The 26,777-nt window shown below is 41.9% G+C and overlaps 1 protein-coding gene and 1 long non-coding RNA gene across 5 annotated transcripts in view; one reads left to right on the top strand and one right to left on the bottom strand.

Moving 5' to 3' along the window:
- Window positions 1–23,209, top strand: part of ptdss2 (phosphatidylserine synthase 2) — a 34,812-nt gene extending 11,603 nt beyond the window's left edge. For 2 of the 4 annotated variants that reach the window (XM_088935136.1, XM_088935138.1), the window contains exons 4-13: window positions 3,947–4,014; window positions 6,564–6,698; window positions 10,904–10,954; window positions 11,764–11,877; window positions 12,317–12,435; window positions 13,562–13,676; window positions 14,134–14,279; window positions 14,829–15,014; window positions 16,411–16,479; window positions 18,910–19,137. In XM_088935136.1, the coding sequence (XP_088791262.1) occupies window positions 3,947–4,014; window positions 6,564–6,698; window positions 10,904–10,954; window positions 11,764–11,877; window positions 12,317–12,435; window positions 13,562–13,676; window positions 14,134–14,279; window positions 14,829–15,014; window positions 16,411–16,479; window positions 18,910–19,057 (1,151 nt within the window). In that variant the 3' untranslated portion in view covers window positions 19,058–19,137. Of the gene's footprint in view, window positions 1–3,946; window positions 4,015–6,563; window positions 6,699–10,903; window positions 10,955–11,763; window positions 11,878–12,316; window positions 12,436–13,561; window positions 13,677–14,133; window positions 14,280–14,828; window positions 15,015–16,410; window positions 16,480–18,909 lie in introns of all 4 variants that reach the window. The other 2 variants (XM_088935137.1, XM_088935139.1) reach the window with 1 other exon arrangement.
- On the bottom strand, window positions 20,723–25,696 carry LOC148819345 (uncharacterized). The gene is made up of 2 exons (XR_016094317.1): window positions 25,370–25,696; window positions 20,723–21,080 (listed from the first exon to the last, which is right to left on the bottom strand). It is a non-coding gene; the product is annotated as an uncharacterized LOC148819345 (long non-coding RNA).
- Between the last annotated feature and the right edge of the window lie 1,081 nt (window positions 25,697–26,777).

Raw genomic sequence — 26,777 nt, 5'->3', positions numbered from 1 at the left:
GTAGACAGAGAACGTTATTGCTGTGCTTTAGAAATCAGAGGTCTCACGGATACACAGTGCTGTTTCTTGAAACATCTGAAAAGAAAAATCAGTTTGGTTCCAAAGAACTTTTGATTGGGGCTTCTTACTTGTTTCTTTTATAAAACACTTGAAATATTGTTAACACGGTGCCACACTCTTACAGTGTTGAAGATAGCATTGTGAAATCCCAAATAATGTTAGGATTGCAAAAGACGTTTTTTGGTCTCCTATGTAGTGTAGTTGCCTAGCACAGGACCCCTGTGGGGAAAGAAAAGATCTGTGTTCCATGACAAACCTGCTGTCAGAACTTTGTGCTTTAGCAGATAGCTGTCGTTAAAAAAGTGATACAGGATCCTAAAAACACACAGCCAAACCTGGATACCTGTGTGTTGTGGAGTGCTGCAGTTCATGTTAGGGCTCTGTGTTTTTAGGATTCCAGATGCTGAGTTAAAAAAGGCATTTTGAGAAGTGGTTTTGGCTACCTTCTGTAAATAGGAGCTCTGGGTTTGAATGCTTAGGGTGCTATAATCTGGGTTTAAGAATGTATGCAGAGAAATGACAGAAAACTCCCATGGTTTCTGCTGGAAATCAGCCGAGCTTCGTCCAGCAGAGCACAAAGAAACAGTTCTTGACATAAAAGACTTGGTCTGAGAGCTTTTGGTCTTTCTGCTTGAGGATACAGTGCTCAGTGATGTGGAAAGTGCTTTCCCACACATCCAATTATTAGTGAAGAGAGACGAGGCGCTTGCACTGACGGGCATGGCCCTGATTATAGTGCAAAGGCTCCTGTCTCTGGCTCTTTACAGCCTTGACCACGGCTCTTAGTTCCACCTGACAAAATTAAATGAGCTTTTTAAATATGTTAATCTGTTGTTGTTTCTTTTGTTCTATACCAAGCTCAGTCAGAGTTTACCGTTATTCATTAATAATGCATTAGCAAGTGAGTAAGCTTTACTGAATGAGAATACTGGCATCCAGTCCACCGCCGGAATGCTCACCATGTCACAAACCCTTCAAAAGGAGGTCCAGCCAGAGATCCTGTGGTTAACGAATATAAAACGTCCTGCTTCTGGACAGGGCACATTCAAGTTGCTGAAATCATTCTTAGGATGCTCCGCAATGCATTTTGATTCCACTTCATATAATGTATATAGATATAGATAAGAAGAAGTGTATAATTTAAATAAAGAAATATTGGTTTGAAATGGTGAAATACATTAGTGCCTGGGTGTACTTTGGGTCACCACGCTATGAAAATGATATTGCTGTTCTGAATTCAAGAAGAGGAGAGCGACCCAGTACATTCATTGGCTTAATGTAAAGTCCTTCACTAACAGGCTAAAAGAATGAAATCATTTTAGTCTGGAACAGAGCAGACTAGGAGGGGAACTCATTCAAGTCCTCAGAATCCTCAGAGACTTTGACTAAGTAGCCCAAACAAACCAGGGGAAGTGCATTAAATCTCTAAACGGGATCCACTTTTTTAGCTGTGTGGGTATGGAACAAGCTGCCCAGTTATGTTGTTCAAATAGATGTAGTAGATTTCTTGCAAGAAATGAGATGAGATTCCCCAATTAATTAGCAGATAAAAACCATATAGATGGGCAAGTGGCCTACTCGGGTTTGTGACATTTCGTTTTTCTCATGAATATGCTTTCTCCAGTAGCCGGACATATTTGTGCTTTTCTTAATCATTAAGCCTTGAGCTCTAGAATAAGATAAATTAAACAAAAGCATGATGGTAATAAGGCAGTGAAATGGTGTGCCTTAAATTTAGGCAGGCTTTTAGGCAGTAAAATAATTGTCTTGCAGCTAGCCTGACAATGTTGAAATTTGGATTTCTCTTTTGTGAAAAATGTAAAACTGTCAGGAGTCAGGTGACCACAAGTAAGCAGAGGGAAGCATGTTGTCTGGATTTTGTAATGGCTGATCTAAATGAATCTATTAAATTTTGACAATGAATCCTTTACGCATTGCTCATTTGGACATATAGTCCTTATCACCGTTGTTGTTATTATTTGTTGTGCTTGTAGTTTGCCCAGGAAAGTTTAGGGGCCTAAAATGCCTCTGGGTTATACTGTGACAGTGTTTGCTGAAGGCTTGTACTTCAGAGCATTTTGAAATTCCTCTGTGTTGTGGGAATGCCCAAGGCTGAACAGTTAATACAGCCAGTGCCAGGTTAACTCCCTCAAAGCTATATCAGATATCGGGCTTAAGTGTAATCTGCAAAAGAGAGCAATGATTTGGCAGCTTGGATACCAGCCCAAGAACTGCAGTCTGTGTTTTATACGGCTGCTGGGTGATGTTAGTTGAGCAGGAAACACTGATACATTTATTTTTGATGGAATAGTTAGCATGACAAATATGTGAACAAATTTACTTTCTGCATTTTACTTTCATTGCGGTTTGAAATGCACTCACCAATGCTGAACTCCAATGATGCTTGGCCTTCTCCAGATATGCTGAACCTGACCCAGTTCAGTCTCTTCACTTCCAGCCAGAGGCACAGCCTGTGAGATCTGTAAGATCTGTATTTCAAGCATGAACCATGCAGGAACCCTGTACTAAACGTATGCTTTCTAAAGATGGCTTCTGTATTTATTTATTGTAGGGCTTCTGCAGCCTCCTGGCAACAGGCCATAGAAACCTCAGGCTATATGAATAGTCTCACCACATTCTGCTAGTGTGCAGTACTTTAGTTCCATGTTTTCTCGGTTTCTATAAAACCTTAGTTTTAACGTGAGTGCCTGAGGGCAATGTACTGACCCTGATTTATGTAGGACATGTGATTTAGTCACTTTCAGGTTATCAAAATACAACTCTTAAATCCATCTACCTTTTTCTGCTGAAGAAATAATGCCTGCGCAGTATGAGTGTTGCTGACAATTTGTGCTTCATTCATCAACTGGATAAATCAGTACAGGTGCTGTTAAACTTTGTACCACCTGTGGTTTTCTTGAAATGCAAGAGCAGTGAACTCAGTTCTTTTACCTTTCATCAGATGTTAACATTTGTTTTCTGTACTTGGATGAGTTCTGTAGCTCGGCTCCACAGAGCGTGTTCAGAAACACGCTCGTTTAGAACCCAGAGAGTATTGGCTTTGTGAAGAAAAATGTGGAAGATCATGAAAGCTCAACAAGAAGAGGCTATTCACACAGTCTTGTTTGTGGAATATAGGTTCACAGGCCCCTTCAGCTAGTTTCTAGGAGGATTTTGCCCCTTGTGAGGAAAACTTGTAATTGTTGCTGTCTGTCAGACCACAGTATCAAACTCTTACAGTAAATCTTTTTGTGGATCAGAATGTGAGGAGAGCATTCCCGTTTTATCTCAGATCGAATGCATTAGGTCATAGTGTAATATATTTCACCAACCAAATTTAGCATCAACCTGAATTAAGTGGAACACGGCAGTCTGGGTCCAATTACAAATAACACCTTTTCAGACGAAGACAGGCCCTCTTTATTAAATTGAATTTAATTAGTAAAAACCCACCCTTGGGACCTGAGTAGCTATAGCCCCTTTTATTTAATACCCTGCTGACCATCAAGTGACTCGCATGTTTCCTAAAACCTGAAGAAACACTTGTTTTCCACAGTAACAAATACCAGCTCCTGGTGCAACCAAGAGTTATATCTACAATAGGAATTTGGTGGGAGGTTTTGTAAATTAAAATATTTTAAATATTTAAATGTGACATATTTACTTTGAGGAGTAAAATATCCGTATCCTTATCCAAGTTATGTTGTGCCCTCAACCTTTTTTTTCCTGTTACTAAAAGGGAATTTCTACTAATGTGGAAAAGAATCATGGCAAAAGATATTTGCTACATTCGGGAGTACAAAGAAAACATTAGCAAATCAGCTGGATGTTACTGTGTCTGTGCACTTGACTATAGCATTGATTTTTCATTTTTCTCTCTTTCCAGCATACTGGAGGTTCTGGCTGTGTGTCAGCGTTGTGTATGAGCTCTTTCTTATCTTCATTCTGTTCCAGGTAAGCAGAGAGCTAGTGCCATTTGTCTACAACCGACTGTGTTCAATATAGAGCTGGATATCGGTGACGAGCTCTCGTGACCTCAAGGGATCTGCTGTGGCTTGCTTCTTGATTTGTTGATGTCACCAGTATAACGCAGGATCACTGATCTATGTACTGATAACTTGTTGACAATTTTATTAAGAGCAGGCCTCAGCAGGGCTCCCGACTGGTCCAACCACTAACGGTGCCTATCTAATTTGCCCGCTGAACAACCCCCGGCGGACATTGCTGTTTCCTTGTGTGTCTTGTCTCTGTAATTACTTAAATTGCTCTGGAATCTGCTGGGATTGGGTAGGCTTGCGTGTTCTGGGTTTCATCCCCTGGGGCCAGCGGGGTGCTCGATCCGGACCCTAGCGATCCTGCCTCTCCCGTTAGTATGGTGGGACAGGGGTGGAAAACTTGAGAGATTGAACTCCCCCGAGCTGCGACCTGAGGCTGCAGGTAAGTAGCTGGCTGCTGAGGCTGGAGAACAAGCCCTACAAAACACAGTCCAGTGCAGTTCTCCGAAAACAGGCAAAGGCTCAGAGCCGGGAAGACTGGATGACAGTTTACTGTACAAATGGGAATCTGATGGCAAAGTTGAGGAGAGGGCAGAAATAAAAAAAAAATCAATTGAAGACACGAGAAAAAACAAACCCAAACTTAAAGCACAATCAAACAAAGCACGGAACAAAGTAAACTGGAGGAGAATGCCGAGATTAGCTGAAATGCGATGGAGATGTCCTGGAGTGTCGGAATTTCCCAGAGGCAGGTCTTGTATTCAAGTATGAGGTGTGAACAGGTGGGCCTGACCTGTCCTCTGATCTAGTCATTCTGGCAGTGGACTGATTGACAGGTCGGTCCGTCGGGGTGCTGATTATAGTGCTGTTTGCCAAACTTTGGCAAGAGCAGGCATGACGACAAGAATGGGAGAGAATTCCTGCACTGTCTGAGACATTGCCAGACAGACTGGTGGCCCAGCAAAATGTTTTGTCTTGTATGTCACAAGATGGGCTCATTTTCTGTATAAAGTTTTGTGCTTTTATACATCTTCTTTTAAAAGGAAACCAGCAATGAGTTATAACTGGGAAAGCTCTTGGGTTCCAGGCTTCAATAGTGGAGTGGGGCACCAGTGTGGAGTCCGTATGTTTGCCAGGTGCTTTATTTCCTCTCACTTCCTGGAGACTTGTATTAGTTAACTGTTGTTTAATCTGTGTGTCCCGTGATGGGACAGTGGCCATTCATGGTGTAGCCATGCCTTGAACTCTGTGTCTGCTGGGTTAGCCTCCGGCTGGCAGCAACATGAAGAATGAAGTGGCTTTTGATGTGTACAGATGGTAAGAAAGAAAAACCCTTTTCATTTTCAAGAAGACCGAAAGGAGGTTTTTGAAAGTCTCACAGAGGGTTGTCAGACTGGGCTTTGTTCTTTGTGCACAAATCATGATCGGTACAAAAAAATAAGGTATATGGACATTACTGGTGCACGTTACTGGTTTGAAGAGGTTTTGAGCTGGTTTCTTTGGATTCTTTCTAGTTGTGTGATGCATTTGTATATTTTTCACTATATTTGCTTATAGGACAGGTTTTTCTTGGTTGTAGTTTTTTTAAGACGAAAGTGTCCTTCTTCAAAATCCAATATAAATTTTGATCATAGCATTCTGTTTGGAAATAACAGAATTTTCCTAATTACAGTAGTTCAAAATTCAGAAATAAATATAAATGAAAGAAAATCCAGAAATGTGTAGTTAATGATTAGTTTTGTGGCTTTTTTAAAAGAAATCTTCACCACAACCTTTCATTGAGACTGCAAAGGGGTTGAAAGCCCACGAGACAAGTTAATATAGTAAATTCCAGAGACCGTAAATGAAGTTTCTGCTCACTGCATTCCCGTCGCCAGAGAAAACACTCGAATCACAGCTAGAAATCACTCTGGAGTATTTTGATAAATTAGCCAACTGCTAGTGACAAATCTGATAAGATACCTATGATTGTGTACACCGTGGCATTCAAAGTACAGAGCACACAGTAATGCTTCTCTTAAAAATGCAGCTCATACAAAAACCAAGGTGGATAAGACTGTTGTGAAATCTCAATGCTGATAATAGCTATTTATACCAAACTGCATTGTTCTAGCTTAACTAGATGATTATAAAATGGTAGTCTTGTTTGATGTTATTAATATATTTTCAAATATTTTCAAATATTCCAAAAATGTCAGTACGAATTCATATTGTGAGACATTTTGCATGTTAACTGAACAAGGCTACACTCCACCACTGTAGTTGTTCTCTGTGGCAGAGGCCGTGAAAGCAGTGTTCATACCTGCCTACACCACAGGTGCAGCTGCAAGACTTTGAAGTAGCTTTCAGATGATCTTAAGAGGTATAATCCGCAAGCATGACCTTTGATTCTGCCACTTTCTGATTGATCTGTTAAAGCACTTTGCTGGTGACACATTGAGGGAGCACTTCAGAATCTGCACTGTGGATGATTAAAAGCTACTTAGCTTGTTCGATGTGTTTTTACAGACTGTGCACGATGGGAGGCAGTTCATGAAGTATATCGACCCCAGACTGGGCGTCCCTCTGCCGGAGAGAGACTATGGAGGGAATTGTCTTATTTATGACCCAGGCAATCAGACAGACCCCTACCACAATGTTTGGGTAAGTCTCACATGATTTACCTTCTACAAGTAGAAAAAAGGTTATACTTTTATATTGTGCGTATATCTGTCTTTCTGGATCTTTTTTATCTTAATAGATCTGTATGTCTTCCTGTATGTCGGTTTAATTTATACAGCTACTGTACTGTAGCTAGATCAGTCTCATCATGGAGTATTCATATTTCTCTTAGCTTTTATTATTTAAAATAATTGATACTCTGTGTAATCAATTAATTTGGTCCTTTTACCACAGGGCAGCGTATTTTGTCTTTCAAATTAATAACCTAATTAAATGTGTTTCTTGGCTTGCTTTTCCATGTGTTTCGCCTCTCAGATTTGATTCCAACTTAATTACTGTCCCATTACAAATGGGGGGGGGATATGCTTTTCTACTGAACTGTTTATCAAACAGTAATTTAAGCCTTTGCTGTTGTAGGACTGATTTTGAACCTGATATCAATCTTGTTCATCTGCTCCTGGAATCGCCTTTTGTTTTTATGTTGTGGGTAATGTTTTGCAGAATGTGTTCATTTTTGATTTTGTGCATTTGTTTTTTAAATTTTTAATCGCCATTTTTTATGTTATGCAATAATTAGCTGCATATGGAGTAACTAAGCAGCGCATCTCTGAATCATAAGGTGAACCTCCGTTCTGGGAAAACCAAGGTCCTAAGTCTTCGTGGTCATCAAAAATCCCAGGGCATTTCTCAAAAATAGTATGGCTGTTACCCTGGCATCCTGGCCAAATTTCCCTCTGGGCTTTACTAGTCATGGCCTCCTAATAATCCCCATCTATGAATTGGCTTCATCACTCTGTTCTCCTCCCCACTGAGAGCTGGTGTGTGGGGAGCGTACTGGGTCACTCTGGCTGCCATCACATCATCCAGGAGGGGGCTACACATTGGTAGTGGGATCCCCATTACCTGTAAAGAGCTTTGAGTGGAGTGTCCAGGAAAGTCTTATAAAAGTGTAAGGAATTATTATTATTAATATCATCAGGCGGGGGTCAGTGTAAAACTAAACACAGTCCAGAATGCTAAGAGGAATCCACAAGAGAGGTCAGGGTCAGTGACGTAAGGATCAGATCCAGGAAACATGGTAGCGAAGCTCAGGAAGAATCCAAGAAAGGGTGCATTTTAATAAGCAGTGAACATGCCGAGTAACACAGAGGAGTAATAAGGGGTGATCAGGAAACGAGGTCGAGATAAAGCGAGGTCAGGAATCCACACACAGCATAAGCTAGTGAATATCCTTGAGCCAGAGCCTATCCTCACAAGCAACTAGGGAACTAAGCTAGGGAATAAAGGGGCAGAAGACTCGAGAGGCTCAGAGACTAAACTAAATGAGCACCGTCAGATCAGCGCTTAAGTATCCTGAACCACCTGAGGTGGGCTTGGCCGTAAATTGTCTTCAGGTGGTCCAGGTCTCCTGTCGGATTAGTTTTCATGGTATTTGGCACTGAGTGATAGGTGAATAGAGGTTTGACCAGCTGTCATGTCAATGCTATCTTGCCCACAGGGCTCCAGCAAAGTGAGTGTGACAATACCCAATTATTTGTAACTTGAAAAAAGATGTTAGTTTTATCAGTTTCTCAACCACAAATGGTGAAAATCAGGAAGTGTAGGCCAACTCATCTTTTTACATGCAGTATGTTGCCTAGCTCCTTAAAGAAAAATAGCAGTTCAGTGAATTGTTTGCCTTTACATTTTGGTCAACACTTCTGTTTTGTTCAAACATTTACAAAGGTGTGCTTTATGTGTAGAGAAATGTAGTCTGTATTTGCATGGTTTGAACATCTGATTATTATGAAACACAAGGTGGTTGGTTTTTACTTAGATCAATGGAATTTAATTTAACCTACCATTATCATTGTGTCCCTGGCTCACATGAATACCAGAATGTTTATTAAAGTGCTGTACAGTTAACATACAATACTGGTAGCGATCTGCATTTGTACAAGTTTTCAGCAAGCTATGACTACTGTTACTATCCAGTTACAAAGGATCCATAACAGGATACGGTGGAAACACAAATTCTATTGTTCTTTTTCTAAAAGTGTTGACTTGTATTACACATAATTCTTATCAATCCAGCTGTACGAATCGGACTCGTGTGTCATAGCAGCACTTTGTGGAGTGCCAGACATACAAAGTGGGATAATGGAATGAACGATTTCTGTTTGTTTGAAATTCCCCATCCCATTTCTTGTTGAGTTTTCTTCGCATTCACCATGCAAACAGTTCACCATGCGAACAGTTTGTCTTAATACAAACATCATGTGGGGTTAAATATAAAGGGTATATATAACAGGGCTATGTAAGAGAGACATGATTTTCATATTTATGCTTAGCTATCGCACTTCTTAATAGTGGTTCCTAGAGCTCTACATTTCCCCGGAGGGAGAGAGTTGTTATCCAAGGCTGCCATGTTTGAGATGTTTCATAGTCGTAGTCGGTGAACCGAGTCTGTCCTTTGAGGAAACCTCCTAAAGTATTCACTGAAAATTTGGCATTTGGCTTAGCTTTTTTTTAAGGCTACAAGCCCCCACAAAAGGCATCAAATTAATGAGCAATGACTTTACAATACACAGTGTCTGTAATATACATACCTGTACAGCTTGTAGCTCTTAGTCCCTGGGTCTGTTTCCAGGTTGGGGCGCCTCCTGTTAGAGCTTGCAAGTTACCATGAAAAACACTTGAAGTTTCCTTTTATTTAAACTCTCACCAGTACTTTCTATTTTGTTTTATGAGTTCTTATTTTCTGGTTTTCCAGTAATTAATCATGTAGAAACAGGTTCTGAAGCTTTTGGAACATTACAGCTGTAATGCTCACAAACAACTTGAAAATTATTGCAACCACCATTTTTTAGGTAATATAGTGGCGACCAAGCACAAGGAGCAAGGGCTAAGCCAGAGGTATGCTAATATTTATATCGCAGATGTGTTATTGCTATAAGAAATCAGGTAATTATATTTGGGAAGGAGCTCATTTTAATTTGGCAGCAACATTCTGTCTTGACTGTAAAGCAAAATGGAATTGTACCAGTGCTGTTGTGAGTGTTCTGCTCCATGAAACTCTTTTCATTATATTTTAGCATCAAAGTCTTTTTCTTTGTGATGTCTTCACAGTCTTTTATTAAGATTGTAAGTCGCAGTCAAAGCAGAAGCCAAAAAAAATCACTTGGAACACAAATGACAGGGCGTGCAAACGAGTAATTGAAGTGACAGGAAAATGCTGTGAGATTAACGACTCTTTTAACCAGATTGCCACAACACATTGGAGAGGACAGTGGGCATTATTTGTAGTCTGCACTATTTTAAATTCCTTTTGCATAGCTAGCCACAGGCCATGCTGTGTCGATTGCTCAAGCACAGTTATAATTACTCACTCACCTCCCTCCCAGTGCAAAATGGAAAAATACAACAAACAGACAGTGAAGTGCAAAGCTCCAGAGAGCTCATTCCAGTGCTGAACCTGTTCTCTGGCACACTTCCAGGGCCTTACATAAGTGTCTGGGGAACTACGCAACTATAAGCCTGCTTAGAGCAGATTGAGTTTAAAATACTTCACAAGTACTAATTGCTCTTAAGAAACTCATCATTCTGCCCTTTTGTCATAGATTTCAGGTTTAGGGTGATTTCAGTGGTCAAATATAAGAAACAATATCCACTGTGTATTCTGTGGCAAGCAGTCTGTCTACATAATGGCTGCTAAAAACAATACTTAAGCTTCTAAATTATTTTTTCATTCGTTTTCTGACCGCTTCATGCAACTCGGGGTCATGGGAGCTGGGGCCTATCCCAGCAGGCAAGTGGCAAAAGATGGGCTGCTCCCTGGACAGGATGCCAGTCCATCACAGGGCACACACACATGAGTTTAGAGCAAGCTTTTGTTTTTATGTACAGAAGTTTTGTGAGAAGATGATGTTCCTGCACTGTAATTTGCTTTCCACCAAGATTTTTCCATGTGTTCAGGCCTCACGAGCCACCAGCTGAGAGGCAGCCCTGTGACAATGAGCTACAACCCTGGATAGCAGCTTGATTGGACCAGTTTAACAGATTCTCCCAGTTCTTCTACTGCTCCCTGAAAGAAACACTGAAGATGTACAGACACAGCTGCCTTCCAGGACCAGGGCTGCACATGCCTGCCCTTAATAATATGTGACATTTTCCAGCATCCCTAATTCATGTTTTGATGTCATTTTCAGGATAAGATGGATGGCTTTGTACCTGCACATTTCATTGGCTGGTATATAAAGGTAAGTGCCGCATGTGAACTGCACACTGCCAGGAGAAAGTGTTCAGAAAGTGAATCTTGGAGGCAGTTTTTTCAAAATCTTTTTGTTATTCATACGTGTTTTATTGTTTTAAAATGGTGCTCCGTAATGCATCAGAGCCGTGTTAGAATGAGAAGCACTTGTACTGACCTAAGCTCAACACATAACACTAAGCACAAGTTGGAACAGACACCACCATGTTTGGTAGCAGCCTGCCCTTTTATACACCTGGCCTGAGGCTGATGCTAAGGCATATTGGTCCATGCCCACTCAGCTCGGCACTTGTGTTAAAGTCGTGTCGCGGCTGTGACCAGAGAGGGTCTGCAGACGCACCCCCCGGCTGGCGCTCTAGATGGGCTGGCAGTTCTGCGGTGCCAGAGAGGAGAGCTAGTGCTGTCCCTCTCGCACCTCAACAGGCAGCTACTGAGTCGCGCATGTAGTTTCCCTGCGAGCCGAGAGCTCTCTAACCAGCTCGTTCCCACACCATTCTTCGGGTGCTTGGCCACCTCTGCTTGGGGAATCTTGTACCAGGCTCGGGCTGGTGATGCCTACACTGTGAGCGAGCACTTTAATGGGTCAAGACGCTCTGAAGCTCTGAAGAAAGCCACTGTGTATGGACATTAGCAGTGTGGAGGAAACCAGGAAATTCCCCATTATTTTGTTTTGTTTTTAAAGGACTGGGGGATTTATAAATAGCAGGGGCTGTGCGTACGTGACGAGGCAGAAAAAGTCCAATGCTTTCACCTGCAGTATGTGGTGTGTCCTGAGCTGGATCTGTGTTTCTGTGCCAGACCTTGATGATCCGGGACTGGTGGATGTGCATGATCATCAGCGTGATGTTCGAGTTCCTGGAGTACAGCCTGGAGCACCAGCTGCCCAACTTCAGCGAGTGCTGGTGGGACCATGTATGTATCTCGAACGTGCAGCACCACAGCCTCACAGTACACCTTAACCTTTTTATCAAGGCAGTCAAACTCTGGAGAGCCGCTGTGTGGCATGCCTTGTTCCAAGGAAGTACAATGCCGTTTGATCTCTACTTTATTTCTTTTATTTTGCTGTATAGTATCCTTGTAATAGTTATCAGTAGAGTTTCTAATTGCATTTTAATTTAGAATTATTTTTAAATGGGCCAGGTCTCTCTTAATCTAGCTCTTGTTTTATTGCACAGTTTGTAGATATTAGAAGGTGCTACTCTGCACTTTAAACTTAAACAGGGATGCCTTCTGTGTCGTACTCTGGATTGTTTTGTTGCTAGTTTTTCTTTAGCCTAACCGAAAGCAACTAGTGTGCCTGTGCTCTTACTGGGGGCAAAGGTAGTAACATTTTTAACTGCCCTTTTTGCAGTGGATTATGGATGTAGTTGTCTGCAATGGTCTTGGAATATACTGTGGCATGAAGACCCTGGAGTGGCTGTCCATGAAGACCTACCAGTGGCAGGGTCTGTGGAACATTCCAACATACAAGTAAGTGTGTTCAGGGCTGCTGGCCTCTGCATGCAGAGAGTTCACACACAACCCCCTAGATAACCTCTCAAATGGAATTCATCATTGCCTCACCGGTTTGGTTGACTATCTAGAAGAAGTTTACCATTTTTCTAAGAAGATTATTCTGACAATTTTAGTGTTTGACCCTTATTTTTAAAAACTTACTTTAAAACATTATACCTTGAGTTGATATCTTTCAACATGATTGAAAACAATCTTGAAGGATTAGTGAGCACTACAGCCTAAAACGTCCAACGTTACACTAATCACTCAGTTTGCTTATTACTATCAAGATCCTGTGTTTGCTTATGTTTGCTTTATCGCATTCGTTCTGGGGTTAAGCAGTTTATATGAAAACAACTATGTTTAATTAACATAAAAATGTCAGAAGCTTGGATAGGGTCTATTCATTAACCCATCCCACCCCTGGTGTCTTCATAATTCTATAATCGTTTTTAGCAAAATTAAGAGCAAGTTCTACAACCTTTATCCAGTTCACGGTCACGGGGAAGCTGGAGCCTATAATGGAAAGCAATGTCCCAAGGCAGGATACACAGACACGCACTCACACCAGGCCAGTTTTATTCAGGAGCCAAAAAACCTATCGGCATATCTTTGGACAGGGGGAGAAAACCGGAGCACCCGAAGGAAACCCAAGTGAACGTTCAAGATTCAAGATTTCTTTATTTGCCGTATACAACAAGTGTATTGGAATGCTTACTTGTTCAGCTGTACCCAGTAACATTAGAGAAAGAGAGAAAGAATGGGGAAAGTATACTGTATGAGATAGCACCCCATGTGTAGAATTGACTGCCCCACTGTCGCCCCTTTAATAAAGTCATTAAACACTGTTGTCATGACTTTGTTAGGATGGATTGGCGCATGTTGTGGGTTTAATTGTTCTTCTTTCAGTAGAGTTTACAGTGCTTGAAATCCTCCGCACCAGCAGTGAAGTGCCAGCCTCTTAGTTTATGCCCACATAACTGTAGATGGAGTGCAGAGCGCCACTCTTTCTGGTCCCGAATACTGTTCCGCCTCCTGGCCTCTGCTGCCAGCCGTCGTGTATCCCACAGGTGCTTTGGAAAACACTTTCTTCCTTCTGCAGGGGCAAAATCAAGAGGATTGCTTTCCAGTTCACCCCTTACAGCTGGGTGAAGTTTGAATGGAAGCCGGCGTCCAACTTGCGAAGATGGCTGGCAGTCTGTGGGATCATTTTCGTGGTGAGTTTCCTGCCTTTACCGTACGGGTTCAAACCCTTCCGTGGTCACTTGAAGTTCATGAGTTACTGGTCATTTCAGGTACGGTTGTTGGAAACGAGGACCAAAATGAATGCCACACTTTGTGGTGTATTTGTAACATTATTTGATGGATAACCGTAGATGAGCCCTGATGTGTTTTAAGTACTTATTGGGTTGTTTAAAGTGCATCGTACAAACCACCACCATGAATGTCTGCATAGACTTCCATGATAATATTATGAAAACACACCTGACTTCAAGGATTTTCAGAGGATTATATGCCCTTTTCGTAGTTCTCAAGACCCTTCTGTCTGATGGGTATTTTTCTCAGTATGGCACTGCAAATTGAAACTCTCTTGACGAATAAGGAACTCCTCATGGTCAATGGAGATGCTTTTGTTATCCTCTCCCACCCCCGCCTGCCTGTTCCCCTGTGCAGTTCCTGCTGGCGGAGCTCAACACCTTCTACCTGAAGTTTGTCCTCTGGATGCCCCCGGAACACTACCTGGTGCTGCTGCGCCTGGTCTTCTTTGTGAACGTGGGTGGCGTGGCCATGAGGGAGATCTACGACTTCATGGACGACCCGTGAGTCTCGGCACAGAGGCCTGCTCTTTCCTCCTTTGAATGAGGGATGAGGGATGGGGGGGCTGAAGAAAAGGTACGAAGGGCTGGGGGTGACATGAAGCAGGGGTTCACAACTCCAGCTCTGGTGGGTTTCACCCTTCCTCTGTTCTTGACGACCTCCCTGAGTTTAACACTCCTCAGGGGTCTCCAGCTCTTGGAGAGGTCAAGAGACCCAGAAAGCCTGCTGGGTTCTGAATCTGGCCACTCAGGACCTGAAGTTTGCAGCTGTGAAGTGAAGGAACTTGGAAATCCAAGGAAAGTGTGAAAGGCAGCAATCTGGGAACCCGTGGGATGAGCCGATCACTGAGTGTTCAAAAGGGAGCATGTGAACCCAGTCAAATCGCGGTTCTGGCCTCTGTCATTCACAGAGTTGCTTTATGAACGTGATTTGACAGTTGTCTGTTGATCTAATGACACTAATGGCAGTGCATGTCTTTGTCTCCACTTGCCCCGGAGAGGGCTCCTTGACTGCCCTTTCTCAGCGCATGACCTCGCCTCTCTCTGCTGCAGGAAATTCTACAAAAAGCTGGGGCAGCAGGCCTGGCTGGTGGCCGCCATCACAGTGACCGAGTTTCTGATAGTGGTGAAATACGACCCCCACACCATCACTCTGCCCATTCCTTTCTTTGTTACCCAGTGCTGGATTCTGGGAATCATCCTGATTCTGACCTGGACCCTCTGGAGGTTCTTTATCCGGTAAGTGAAGCTGGAAGCTGGAAGGTCTTGAGCACAGAAAAGTGCTGCTTTTGCTGCCCTCATACTGTCTGACTAGTTCTTCCAAGCTGAGTCTTGAACAATGGCAGACTTCTTTTTTTGTCACATCACCCGATGTCCAGGTGCAAATTAATAATGTTTTTAATCTTTGAGGATTCCAGGAGAAACTTCTGAGGAATTATGTGTCTGAACTTTGCCCTGGCCCAATGCCCAATTGTTTTTGAGATAGTGACTAAAATTCTCAACCTGAAAATTGGAATAGGGAAGAAATTATTTTTGCGGGTTTGAAAATCATAATTCATTTCTGGTCTGTTTTGGTCCTGCTGAGGACTGGTGCCCCATCACATGTTAGAGATGGAACAATCCACCTGCTGCAGTTAACCCTGGGGCAGGGGTAGTGGTTCAGGCTATAGTCCACATTCATGTTTGTTAACAAGCAATATTCCAGAGTAGCAGTTATCATAATTATCACTTTATTAACACTGCATTGATATGTTTGATTTTTATCATATTTAGAAATGGCACTGCAACCTCTCTAAGGTGCCGCCAACTAATCCAAGTTTGCTGTAATAATGAATCATTCAGAACTGCACTGCAGGACAATACTTCACAAACCTGTTAGCCCAGTCAGGTCCTTTCCATTAATGAGAAATTTAACACATGGGTTAAACAGTTTCACGACTTATTCAACAATTCAATACTTTTGCATAAAAAAGTGTGAAAAAGCACTTGGACAACATGTATCTCTAGTATTCCAAACCTCTGGTACACATTGCAACACCTGTTGACACTGTGGGCTCTGAGTGGATCAGCGGCAGACATCTCAGATCTCAGAGGGGGTCATGAAGCACTGTGAGTGCACTGGAAGGCTGTCTGTCCTGACGAGAGAAGGGCTGCTTCTGGGTTGTTCACGAAGAATGTGTGGTGCTGAGAAGGAAAGGACAGTTAGCAAAATGAATCTGGGCAGAAAAGTATGCGCTGATTTAATTAACTGTCACTCAGACACGACACCTGGTAGGAGTGAACCACATGAGAGTGCGCAAGCTTTCAGGGCCGGTCAAGAGAGTTGTCAACACAATCTGGGTGACATGACCATTCAAGCCATTCTAGGTAACTGCTTGCAGTGGTTCTGACCAGATTTTTTTTGGAATAATTAGCTTTTTTAAAAAGCATTTTAGGAGCATATTTTGCACAATAAATTCAGGCATTCTAATGATTTAAGGACTCAAACCCTCAGTTATTGTGGATTAGGTAGTTCAGCATGTACAGACCAACAAATGGCAGATGCACCGCGGTGCTTTGTGCTTGACCAAGAGCTAGCATTTAAATACCAGATTTCTATTGCTAGTTAACATATTGTACCTGTCCTCCCATCAAGGCAGTGTTCACACACCGACAGCCGAAGCAAAGACATAGTGTTTCCACAGATGTGCTGTCTTCATCAGAGGTAACACTGAAAACACTGAAGTTTTTTAAATGCCTCGTTTGAACTTAAAGGAATCTCTGAGAGTTGTGTGTACTTCCTAGCATACAAATCATTACGCAGAATTCTGAGTCTTCATAAAACAGGACGGTTTTGTATTCATTTGTTCAGTGCTGAAAGAATGTCGTTCAGCAGTGAACAGTCACTGTCTTTATTACAGTTGCAAACAGACGTATAGGCACACCACAGCCTAAATGTCTAAATTCAACCATCATGACCAGTGATTTTACAAACAAGACGTACTGCTCTTAAATCACGGACCATGCTTTTGATACAGAGTGCCGACCCCTCCTTGCAGTGGTTTCCGAAGTAGCATGCCTGTTGTTGTGGTGAGGTGCTGAGGTGCTGTTTTGTGCTGCGTGATCCTTTCGGCTGCGAGGGCTGTAGAGATGGTGTTCCTGTGTTGCCATGCATGCTAAAGCTCGTGTTCTTTCCCTCCCTCGTCTTCAGCAGCAGGGCTCGTGTGCAGTGAGGTAGGTTCCTCTAGCTTGACAGTGTTTCTTGTCCGTCCCATGCCTGCTTTCCTGGCTGAGTGAGCATGTCCTTCCCTCCTCCTGCGTGTGCTGTGCGTGTGTGTCGGTTTTTGTACTTCAGCCAGTCCTGGTTCCTTCCTCCAGGGTTTGTCCTGAAGCGTCGGGCCTCTGCTGTTCAGCACCTTGTGTTTCAGGTTTTTGACTGGTTTGGTTAGACAACTTGTAAAAAAATTTAAAATATTGGTGAATGTATTATTTCAAGTATTTAAAGTATTGTGTTTTCACAGTGCTTTTGTGTTATTTTTGTTTAAAAAGTTACAGAAATACACATTGTATGAATATAATTTCTATTTATATTTACATTTAGAATCTAATGTTTTCGTGTGTTCAGTGTTGGCTGGGGAAAGTATTCCAGAAAGTAAAAAGTAGTCCATTATGGTTCCAGGTTACTTGTGGAAGGGATGACATTTTATTTAACAAGACCTTGAGGGAAATATTTTAAAAATATCATCAGTTACCATGATCTGTGAAGTGTGTGCATAGTTACTATGTAACTATGTAAGGGAAAAATAATCCCTTACACAGTTATTTTTTAAGGTAACTTTCCAAACACGTTATGCATGAACAAAGGTTATCTTACTAATCAAAGCTGAATGCTGATGCAATTTTGATTTTTTTTTGTGTAAATTTAACAGTAACACACAGGTTAAGTGCATCACCATTCTTGGAGAGGAAACTGCTGTTATTGTCAGGTTACTGAAGAGGGTGCTGTTTCAAGTAAACATGTCAAGCTCTTTTAACAGAACTAGAGAACGTATTTAAGATTTCGATACGTTTGTACAATGAAAAGGCTTGCGTTTTGTTTGCTTGGAGCACATCTTGAGTTGTCCCAGATGTTGCAAGTGTAGGGATTAGTCTCTCAGGTGACGTCTCTTCCTGTCAGTGGTCAGTGCTCCTGTTGCCTCAGAGCTGCACTGTGCAACAGATTACCGGCCCTGTGGGTGGATGAGTGTGAGCCTTCCTGCACTCAGTCACTCACACTGGTGATTCTAAACTTAAATGGCTTCTAACTGTCCTGGTAACATGGGAGAGGACTACATTGTTGGTCACCCAGGACGTTCAGGATCTGTAGGAGGAGAGAATCCTGCCCGATGGCCTGGCAGGCTGGTGCAAAGTCCTGCCAAGTCAAGAGGGGTCACTGTTGAGTGGCCAGACAGGGATACCACAGCTGACCAAACACCCAGCCCTGGCAGTGCTCAGCCAGTTGTGTGCTGCCGCTTGGGAAGCTCTGGTTATGGCTGGCGAATGGCTCAGGCTCAGACCAGCAATTTCTGGATTAAAGGCTGAACATGCCTACAGTTCTTCTACAGGTGGAGCTTCCCAGAAATCTAGGAACTTTTTTTTTCTCTGAACCATGACTGTGAGCTAGCTCCAGGAAGAAAAACCCAGAATTGTATTCACTTGCCAGAGCCACAGAGGAGGCTCCTGCCAGAGTTCATGGGCCTTGTTCTTTGGGAGGATTCAGTAAGTGCGCTCACTCTCTTGTGTGCTTCTTCTGTAATCACTCCTCACACCTAGAAGATACTCCCCTCGTCATCATTCAGTACACTGTCCAGTATGTTCCAGAACATGACCTTCCAGGGCTGAAATGATATTTAAGTCCAGAACTCCTTAGGTGCGGATAGCCGAATCCGTCGTGTTTGTGTTCACTCTTCGTCAGCCCGGAATGGGACAATCGCACAATTAATTGCTGAGCAATTATTTCAGCATACGGGAGCCAATTTAGCAAGAGACGGCACAGGCATGCAAGAGAGACTTGTTCTTGTTTAAAATGTGGAGCGAATTTTGCACTGAAGCGCAGGATTGGCCTTTTTGGTGATAAAACTGGTCGGCCGGCTCACGGCTGTGTCCTGCCTTTCAGAGACATCACCCTACGCTACAAGGAGACTCGGCGGAGGCAGCAGGAGGGCGTGGGCGAGTGCGACAAGGCCCAGAGCAACGGTAGTGCCAGCACAGCCGGACGGGGCAAGCTCAATGGTGGGGAGGCTGCTCGGCACAGGAAGTCCTGAGCACTCCTGCAGGGCACTGTGGGTGGCTGGGGGAGCCACTGGAGAAGCTACATGCCCTTCTTGTTTTGCACACTGGGAAATTTGTATGGATGCAAAGAGTTCAACTGCAAGATAACTGCAAGAGTTAAAGTCATTCCACTGGTTGTCACTGTTAATGCTATTCCAGGAAACTCTTACCCATGAGAGGATCTAAATCCTTTCCAAATATGGGGGGAAATGGTTTTTAAAAGATCACCTTGACTGAGTTATTTCTTCAAAAGGATAGTGGGCTCTTTTTCTTTTAAATGTATACATTTATAAAATGTTAGCTTGTTCCAAAAGTGTCCAGATCACACACTGAGAGTGGCAGTTCTTTAACGTTGCTTTAGAAAGTAACATTTGATCGTATAGCATAGAGATATGAAGTGATGCTGTGGTGACTTTTAGAGTACCACATGAGGTTTCCCCATGTACGGTATCAGCCTTGATTGATTTATTTCTTAAACACTAGGGTGGGGTTTATGTCCTTTGACAGTTCTTTCAGTTGGTCTGTACAGTTCTATGTTGGTTACCGGTCGGGGAACGTTTTTGACCACTTCTAGATCACAGCAGGTTGTCCATTCTTGCAGAACAATGTCTGGACTATCAGGGGGCTCCAGTATCCCGAGGCACAGACTGACGTGACCTCTAGGGACAATGGAGCTGGCTGGGATTCCTTTCCACTGCTCTGCTCCTACAGGTGTCTCCTCACAGGCTTCTACTCTGTACATGATGTTTCTCTCTGTGTCTTTCAACACAGTCCTGCGCTACAGAGAAGAAACCAACAGGACTGCCTGTCAGAGTAGCTCCTGACACCAGCTTTGCAAGTGGCACTGCAAGAGTGAGGAGTAACAGTCAGAGGAGCTGCTACAAATTTTCTTTATTAACACTACAAGTAAAAGAACGTTAGTCCCTGTGGATTTGCGTACACTTTGCACATTGACAGGTGCTCCCTGCATCTGAGGACCTGTTTGTGGGTGTGCAACTGGCTGTGCTCTCACAAGCTGGAGGAGAGCTGTCTGGGGGCCCGGCGTGTTGCCCTGTGTTTCTCTTACGCTCTGACCTGCTTTTTGATTCTTTCTGCCTAACTTCATATTATAGATTAATTTCAGAAATTAGCAGTGTGATCTGGACACTGTGTAGAACCATGAGAAACATGTAGTTTTGTTTAGTGTTTGGGATTGAGGAATTGAGTCCTTTAATAAAGCTAAGGACTTTTGGTCTTATTTTTCTGGAACTTAAGGTGGTTGAAATTCCTGTTTTTTAATGGTGAAGGAAGAATAAGAATAGAAACTGACATGCAATGGGTAATGATGTTTATGTAAAGATGTATATCCTTCCCTTTACAGTAAAGTTTGAACTGATTGTAGGGTGTTGGTCTTAGAATATAAATTTTAATGGTTTGCGTGGAAAGTTACAGGCCCTTATTTTTCCACTTGGTCAGATTTTTCTTTCAGGTGGAGCTGAATGAACAAGATATGCAGATAGAACTGAGTGGAACATTGAGCCAATGGCGTTTCATTTCTGTGGCATATAAGAATTTAAACTTCATTCAAGAAATTCAGAACAAAAGAAGAGAGGGATATCATGCTTGGGGGAAAATACTGCTCTCGCTGCATTGTGAAATGATTCGCCATGAACGTAAAAGTGGTGCAAAAGTTTAATGGGTAAAAGAAACTACAAAAAATTACTAAAAACTGGAAACACTGGTCACATTGTTCATAACGCTTATTAATAGAGAAGGACTCTCATTTGAGTGCAAATCAAAAACAAAAGTCAAAAAGAATCATGCCTGCTTATTTCCCCATCCTGTGGAGGGGCAAGAGTTTGCTTTGTGTTGTATAAGTGGATGTGATTGGGATTCCTGTCCTGATATCTGAAGGCCGCAGTGATGTCAGGGTGACGTCAGTCCGTGTTCCGCCTGTGAGGTACCGCGGTCCTTGTGGCGTGCGTCAGAAGATGAGTGCTTGATCCTCATTCTCTCCGAGCAGCACAGGAGTCGCCTCTGTGAGCCAAGATGCAAAGAATCAATTGCGGATTTTAAATTGAACAGGTATGAAATGGGGGAAAAAAAAATCCTGAAACAGCTGCTGTACTAATGATTACAGAGTGTGCTGCAAAAAGAATAATTGCATACAGTATGTAGAGTTTCAAATCAACAGCTGTCATTTCACTTTGAAATAAGGGCATTTATTATACAGGAGGGGGAATCCTCGGTCAGAATACAATCTTTTGAGCTGGTGAATTGTCCGTTACTAAAGAACAGAAAGAAAATCTAATAAAAACAGCAGGTGACTTACTAGTCACTAAGTAGCTCTAATGTCTGTATGTTCAAGAACAAAGTGTTTAAAGCCATACAGTTTTCACTCACTAATTTTTCAGTTGTATGTTCATTTTTGAGCCATTTTAATTTATATAACAATTACTTGAATTTTTAATGTTTTTTTCTAATCCTGAAACCATTGAAGTCCAGTAGTATAAAGTGGCATCTTAGTGCCATGAATACTACACAAAATAAAATCCATTGCACTGAAGAAGTTACAGGTGGAAGCAACTGTTTATTGAATAGAGTATTCCATGGATTTCTGTGGTTCCTGTTTTAGCTGCTGTGATAGGTATAGTTTTGTGCAAAGTAACAGTGTGAACAGTTTTGATGTCTGCCTATTTGCAATATGATGTATCAGGTTATACACCATCTAAATATCGTACCAGTTTGCCTATATGATGTACCATAGAAAATGCTGTATACTGTTATTAATCTTGAATGTAATCTGAGTCAGTCTGAATTTTGAAAGAAGAGTGAGGTCTGGAAAAGATTTGCGTGCTTTCTCCTAGACGTACCCAAGTAACAGTCTGGTTTCCACATTGTCTGTTTCACACAGCCCACTGGTTTTCCCACCCCTGCTTGTGCTGTGTGCTCTCTCTAAGCTGAGATGGAGAGTTGGAAGTGGGGATTTAAAGGAGCATCAGTTGTTTTTATTTGTAAATTCAAGCAGCTATTTATCAGCTAGGGAGGGAGTCGAGAGAATTTTGTTCTGACCAGAACTGACCAATATAAAATGCTTTAAGGCCCCAAATCGCTGCAGCAAAGTGCTCGTTTAGTGTACCACAGTGTGCTGAAACTAATGCAATTCATTGTTGTGACTGTTCTGATTTAGTCAAGGCTGCTCTGTTTAGTGCTTTTTCTTTTGTGGCTTCTGTTTCTCAAGGCTGTATGTGAATCTTGAGTATAATGCCAAGGGTTGTAGGTTGCAGCAGCTTGTTTCTTTACATGTTTACATAGTCTGCTTAGTGACATGTACACACTGTAGCCTGCCCTTCTCTCAGTGTCCAGGTACATAGACTCCCTTCTCCCCTTGCCCGAGCTCCTTTCTGCTAGCTGAGTTTTGCTGGAGGTTTTTCATATCCCAGCAGCCTTTGCTGTGCAAACTTAATAGGACACTTAAAAATAGCAATCCTTTTATCTGCATGTGGAAAACTGTAAAAGGAACAATTAGCACTTGGGAATGTCACATTTCTGCCTTGTTCTATATTTGCGTTATTAAAATAGGACAGGAGCCTCAACTTTATATGTTTCTCTGCATTATACTTGTGGTACATGTCTGATGTCTCAAAAGTGCCAACTCTTTAACAGAAACAGGTCTCCTGAAGGCAGGTGTGCGAGTCTGTTGTCCACTCTTCTTAAGAAACGTCAGACTGGCTCATTTAGTGAATTAAACACTAATTTTTTTTAGCCTAACTACTTAAGAAAAAAGGTGATTTCTAGTACCGACATTGTGTACTGAAGTCTCTTCCGATACACATTTTTACAAGAAAAAAAATTCTGATGCCTGTAAATTATGGTCCAATTTAAGCCTGAATCTCTTTCAGTCACGTAGCCCATTGCATGCTGGTGATATAAGCTGAGCACCTTGCAAGTCCATGTTCTTTACCTGTGGTGATACCCTATCTGACATCAAACTTCCTGTATAATCCAGCATCAAAAGCTCTTTCTGTTCTTGCCATCCTGCTGGCACAATGTAACCAGGCTCAGAACACTGAGTCTACCGTGTTGGACTGAAACATGAATTTAGCAAATCAGTGCAAACATTTTATAATGTTTTCAATAAAAAAAAATGCTGAATGACTCAAAAATGTGGTCTTTGTAAATATTCCAGTAACACAACCAAAAGCAACCCGTGTTGGACATGGTTCCCTTACAGTTCTGCTGTGATCTGGGGACAGAAACCACAGTGCAGAGGACAGGTGAAAACATAAGAATGGTTACAAATGAGGGGAGCCGTTTGGCCCCTTTGGCTTGTTTAATAGTAGCTAATTGAGCCAAAGATCTCATCCTGCCAGTCCTTGAAGCTCAGTTCTGAAGTTATAGTAATCTGCATGGAGCAGACGAGCAGAGATTTGTCATTCAGCTCATCACATTTCAGCTAGTCTTACTTTACCTTGTTGTCCCAGGTGGGAAGTTTGCTTTATAGGCAGGTAAAAGACATAACACATTACACAATACGTTTAACACACCATTAACCCATTAACAAATAAGAAAAATACATGTATGGTAAGAATGACAATATATTTTACTTATATATTTTCTATTGTCCAAACTGCGCAGGTTAATAGCTCTGGAAATAAAATATGACTTTTATTAGTCTCCACAATCTGAATTTAAGATGGCAGGTGCAGATGGTTATTAAGACTACATACCAAATGCACTGAATGATTCATTCAGGTCTTTGAGCTCATGACCTCCCTTTAGTTTGTCAGAAAGGTAAATAATGTACTAGTCTCATGTCGTATCCGGACAGAGTGCATCACAGCTACAGGTCCCGTTAATGAAATCCTGTCCATATCGATCAGACACTTGTCAGGTTTTGGTGACTCAAAAATGCAAAACGCACACTTTATAGAAATGTACTAATTAGCCTATACTGTTGCCTTCAGAGGCAAGTTCAACATGTGATGTTCAAAACAAAAGAATTGCTTCGTTATTTAATCATTTGTGTCCCTTTGAGTTTTGATATTTCTAATCAGCAGCACCAGTTACAATCATTAGAATAGGCCAGTGTTTAGTTATGAATATTCCTTAGGTTTTCCAATCCAATAAACTGGTAAATCCAATAAGACCATGATAGAAAATGTATAATTATAATAATTTCAAAGTCAGGAACTGAACCAAAAAAACTGTCGTTAGTAATTAAATGGGCTGTTTAATTGACTAACTGAATTAAAGTGAGACTGCTGAATTTAAGGGCCTGTAACACTCCCTAAAGTGAAATACAGAGGCAGTGAAAGTAATCTGAAGGAATGGTGCTGACATTCTATATTTACATCTACATCTACATTTCACACCAATTCCACTTCATAATTTATTCATATTTCTTGACTAATGTGATTATGAAAATACATTTAAATCAATCGGAAAATTACATGAGTATTTCAGCATACTATCTGACCAACAGGAAAGTCTGCATTCACACAAAGAACGACTGCCTGACTGAACTCATGGTGTGTGTTTGTATACTGATTATTGCCTGTAGTAAATGCTATTCTATAGCCTTTGAATGAGTGCCATTTGTTGATGTAATTGCAGAGCAATATCAGTAGAGGGCAGACAAAGAAGGCCTTATCAACGCAAACCACGCGATTCAGTGTATTGACACGGAGGCGGAGAGACTACACTTTTATTAAGATGTTGTATTCAAAGGTTTCATTTTTAAAATGAGACCCTACCGTATCCATTCAATACAGCAACAAGTATGGTCAGGGCTGCTGCAGGAGGTGAGTATTTGTATTATATTTGTAAATGTTTTGTAAAGATAATTTAGATACTTGTGCGTCATAAAAACATACACATTTAGTAGCAGAACGGTTGCATTTTCTCTTTCTCAAAATGTATGCGTGTCGTTCTCAAGCAAACTTCCATTCTCCTGCGTAAGAACGGCCCTTTCTTGTGACGCTTTCACATCGAAAGCAAAAGGAGAAGAAGGTGAGGGCTAAGCCTTTAAAGGGCACTGCAGAGCTATTTTCATATGACGGGCTTAGAAAGAATCAGCATTGACGGATGCATTTCAAACCGCCATAAAAGCAAAATGTGCACCGTAACTTGTAAAACCTTCAATTTAAATTCAAAATAGCCGAAATTTCGCCATACTCTGCGATTTAGAACGAGGCAACAAAACCTACGGAGACGCGAAGCGGCCCTGATACATTGTAAACAAGCAGGTTCGTGAACACGTCTGTTAATCCAATAGAAATATTGCTCTCGATTTCGAGACGGTTTTACCGACCAACACTACTTACCTGTTACCTCTGCATGCCGATCAGATTGGAACATTTCTGTTCCCACTGCAATTCTCGCGAACTCTTGTTCTCACCTGTGGAGAGACCAGGGGTTTCTGACTACATGCTGACTTACAATACTTTAACAAAGTACACGATTTTGTATTTAATTCGAATTTTGCCATTTTTTTTCTAGAATATCAATTAATTTTGTTACCGGGATGTAACTCCGGTCTGAGAAATTGGGACTTTGTTTATTAAGCAAATAAAACTAAATATTTTAGGTGTTTTTTACTTCTGTATGTTTTTTTTACTTCCAAGCATCTCTGTCTAGCTGGAAAAAGGGAAGGATTGTGCCATGTGACATGACATCAGACTCCCTATCATGAGAAAGCTGGAATTTCAAAACTTAAGGCTGCAACTATAACTTTTGAAACTCAGGAAACAATAATTTAGGATGAAGCAACTGTCTCAAGAGAGCATCCCTACCATTAGAGGTTAAAATGAATATATCCATTGATTTGACGTTCAGGGTCAGGGTCACCTTTGCTGTAAAGAAACCTTTCCACCTCTTTTCTTACTGCTTCATCCAGATCAGGGTCGTGGGGGAGCCAGTCTGTTCAGACAAGCACACAGCTTCGATGGGGAGCCAGGCCAGTGCAGGGCACACAGACACACTCGCAACTGAAGACAATTTTTTCTAGAAGTCAGTTTACCTGCTGGTATGATTTTTGGACTGTGGGAGGGAACTGGGACACTTGGGGGAAACCCATGAGAACACAGGGAGAACACACAAACTCCACACAGACAGCACCCCAGATCTGGAATTGATCCCACAGCTCCAGTGCTGCAGTGCTAACCACAGTGTCACAAACCCTTTGAACAAAAAATATTTATTATAACAGTCTGGAAACATCCTCAACTTAAGCCCCCAGTGTAATTTCTTAAAGAGCCTGAAAAATAGTTTGATCTAGCTCATATATGTTCTTATCAATATCATTTGATAGTAATATATACCACATTCACATGAATTAAGCTGTTGCTCAAAAGCAAACTTTTAAAAAACTAGTGCTTGACGGAACAACATCTTTAATCAAAGCACAGGAACCCAAAGTTATTTTTTCCTTGAAAAAGGTATTACATATTTCTCTTTCCATGGAAGGGTATTTGGGCTGTTTAATGCCAGCAGCTATATCACATCCCTCTGAAGCTCAGCAGGTGTGAGCCTGGTCAGTACCTGGATGAGAGACCTCCTGGGAAAGCTAAGGTTGCTGCTGCAAGAGGTGTTAGAGGGGCCAGTAGGGGGCACTCAACTTGTAGTCTGGGTGGGTCCTAATCCCTCAGTATAGTGACAGGGACACCGTACTGTAAAAAAGACACTGTGCACTGAGGTCCTGACTCTCCGTGGTCATTAAAAATCCACAGAGGG

Source organism: Atractosteus spatula, chromosome 16, assembly GCF_055471065.1.
Source record: "Atractosteus spatula isolate fAtrSpa1 chromosome 16, fAtrSpa1.hap1, whole genome shotgun sequence".
Classification (NCBI taxonomy): domain Eukaryota; kingdom Metazoa; phylum Chordata; class Actinopteri; order Semionotiformes; family Lepisosteidae; genus Atractosteus; species Atractosteus spatula.
This window is presented reverse-complemented; position numbering and strand designations above follow the sequence as displayed.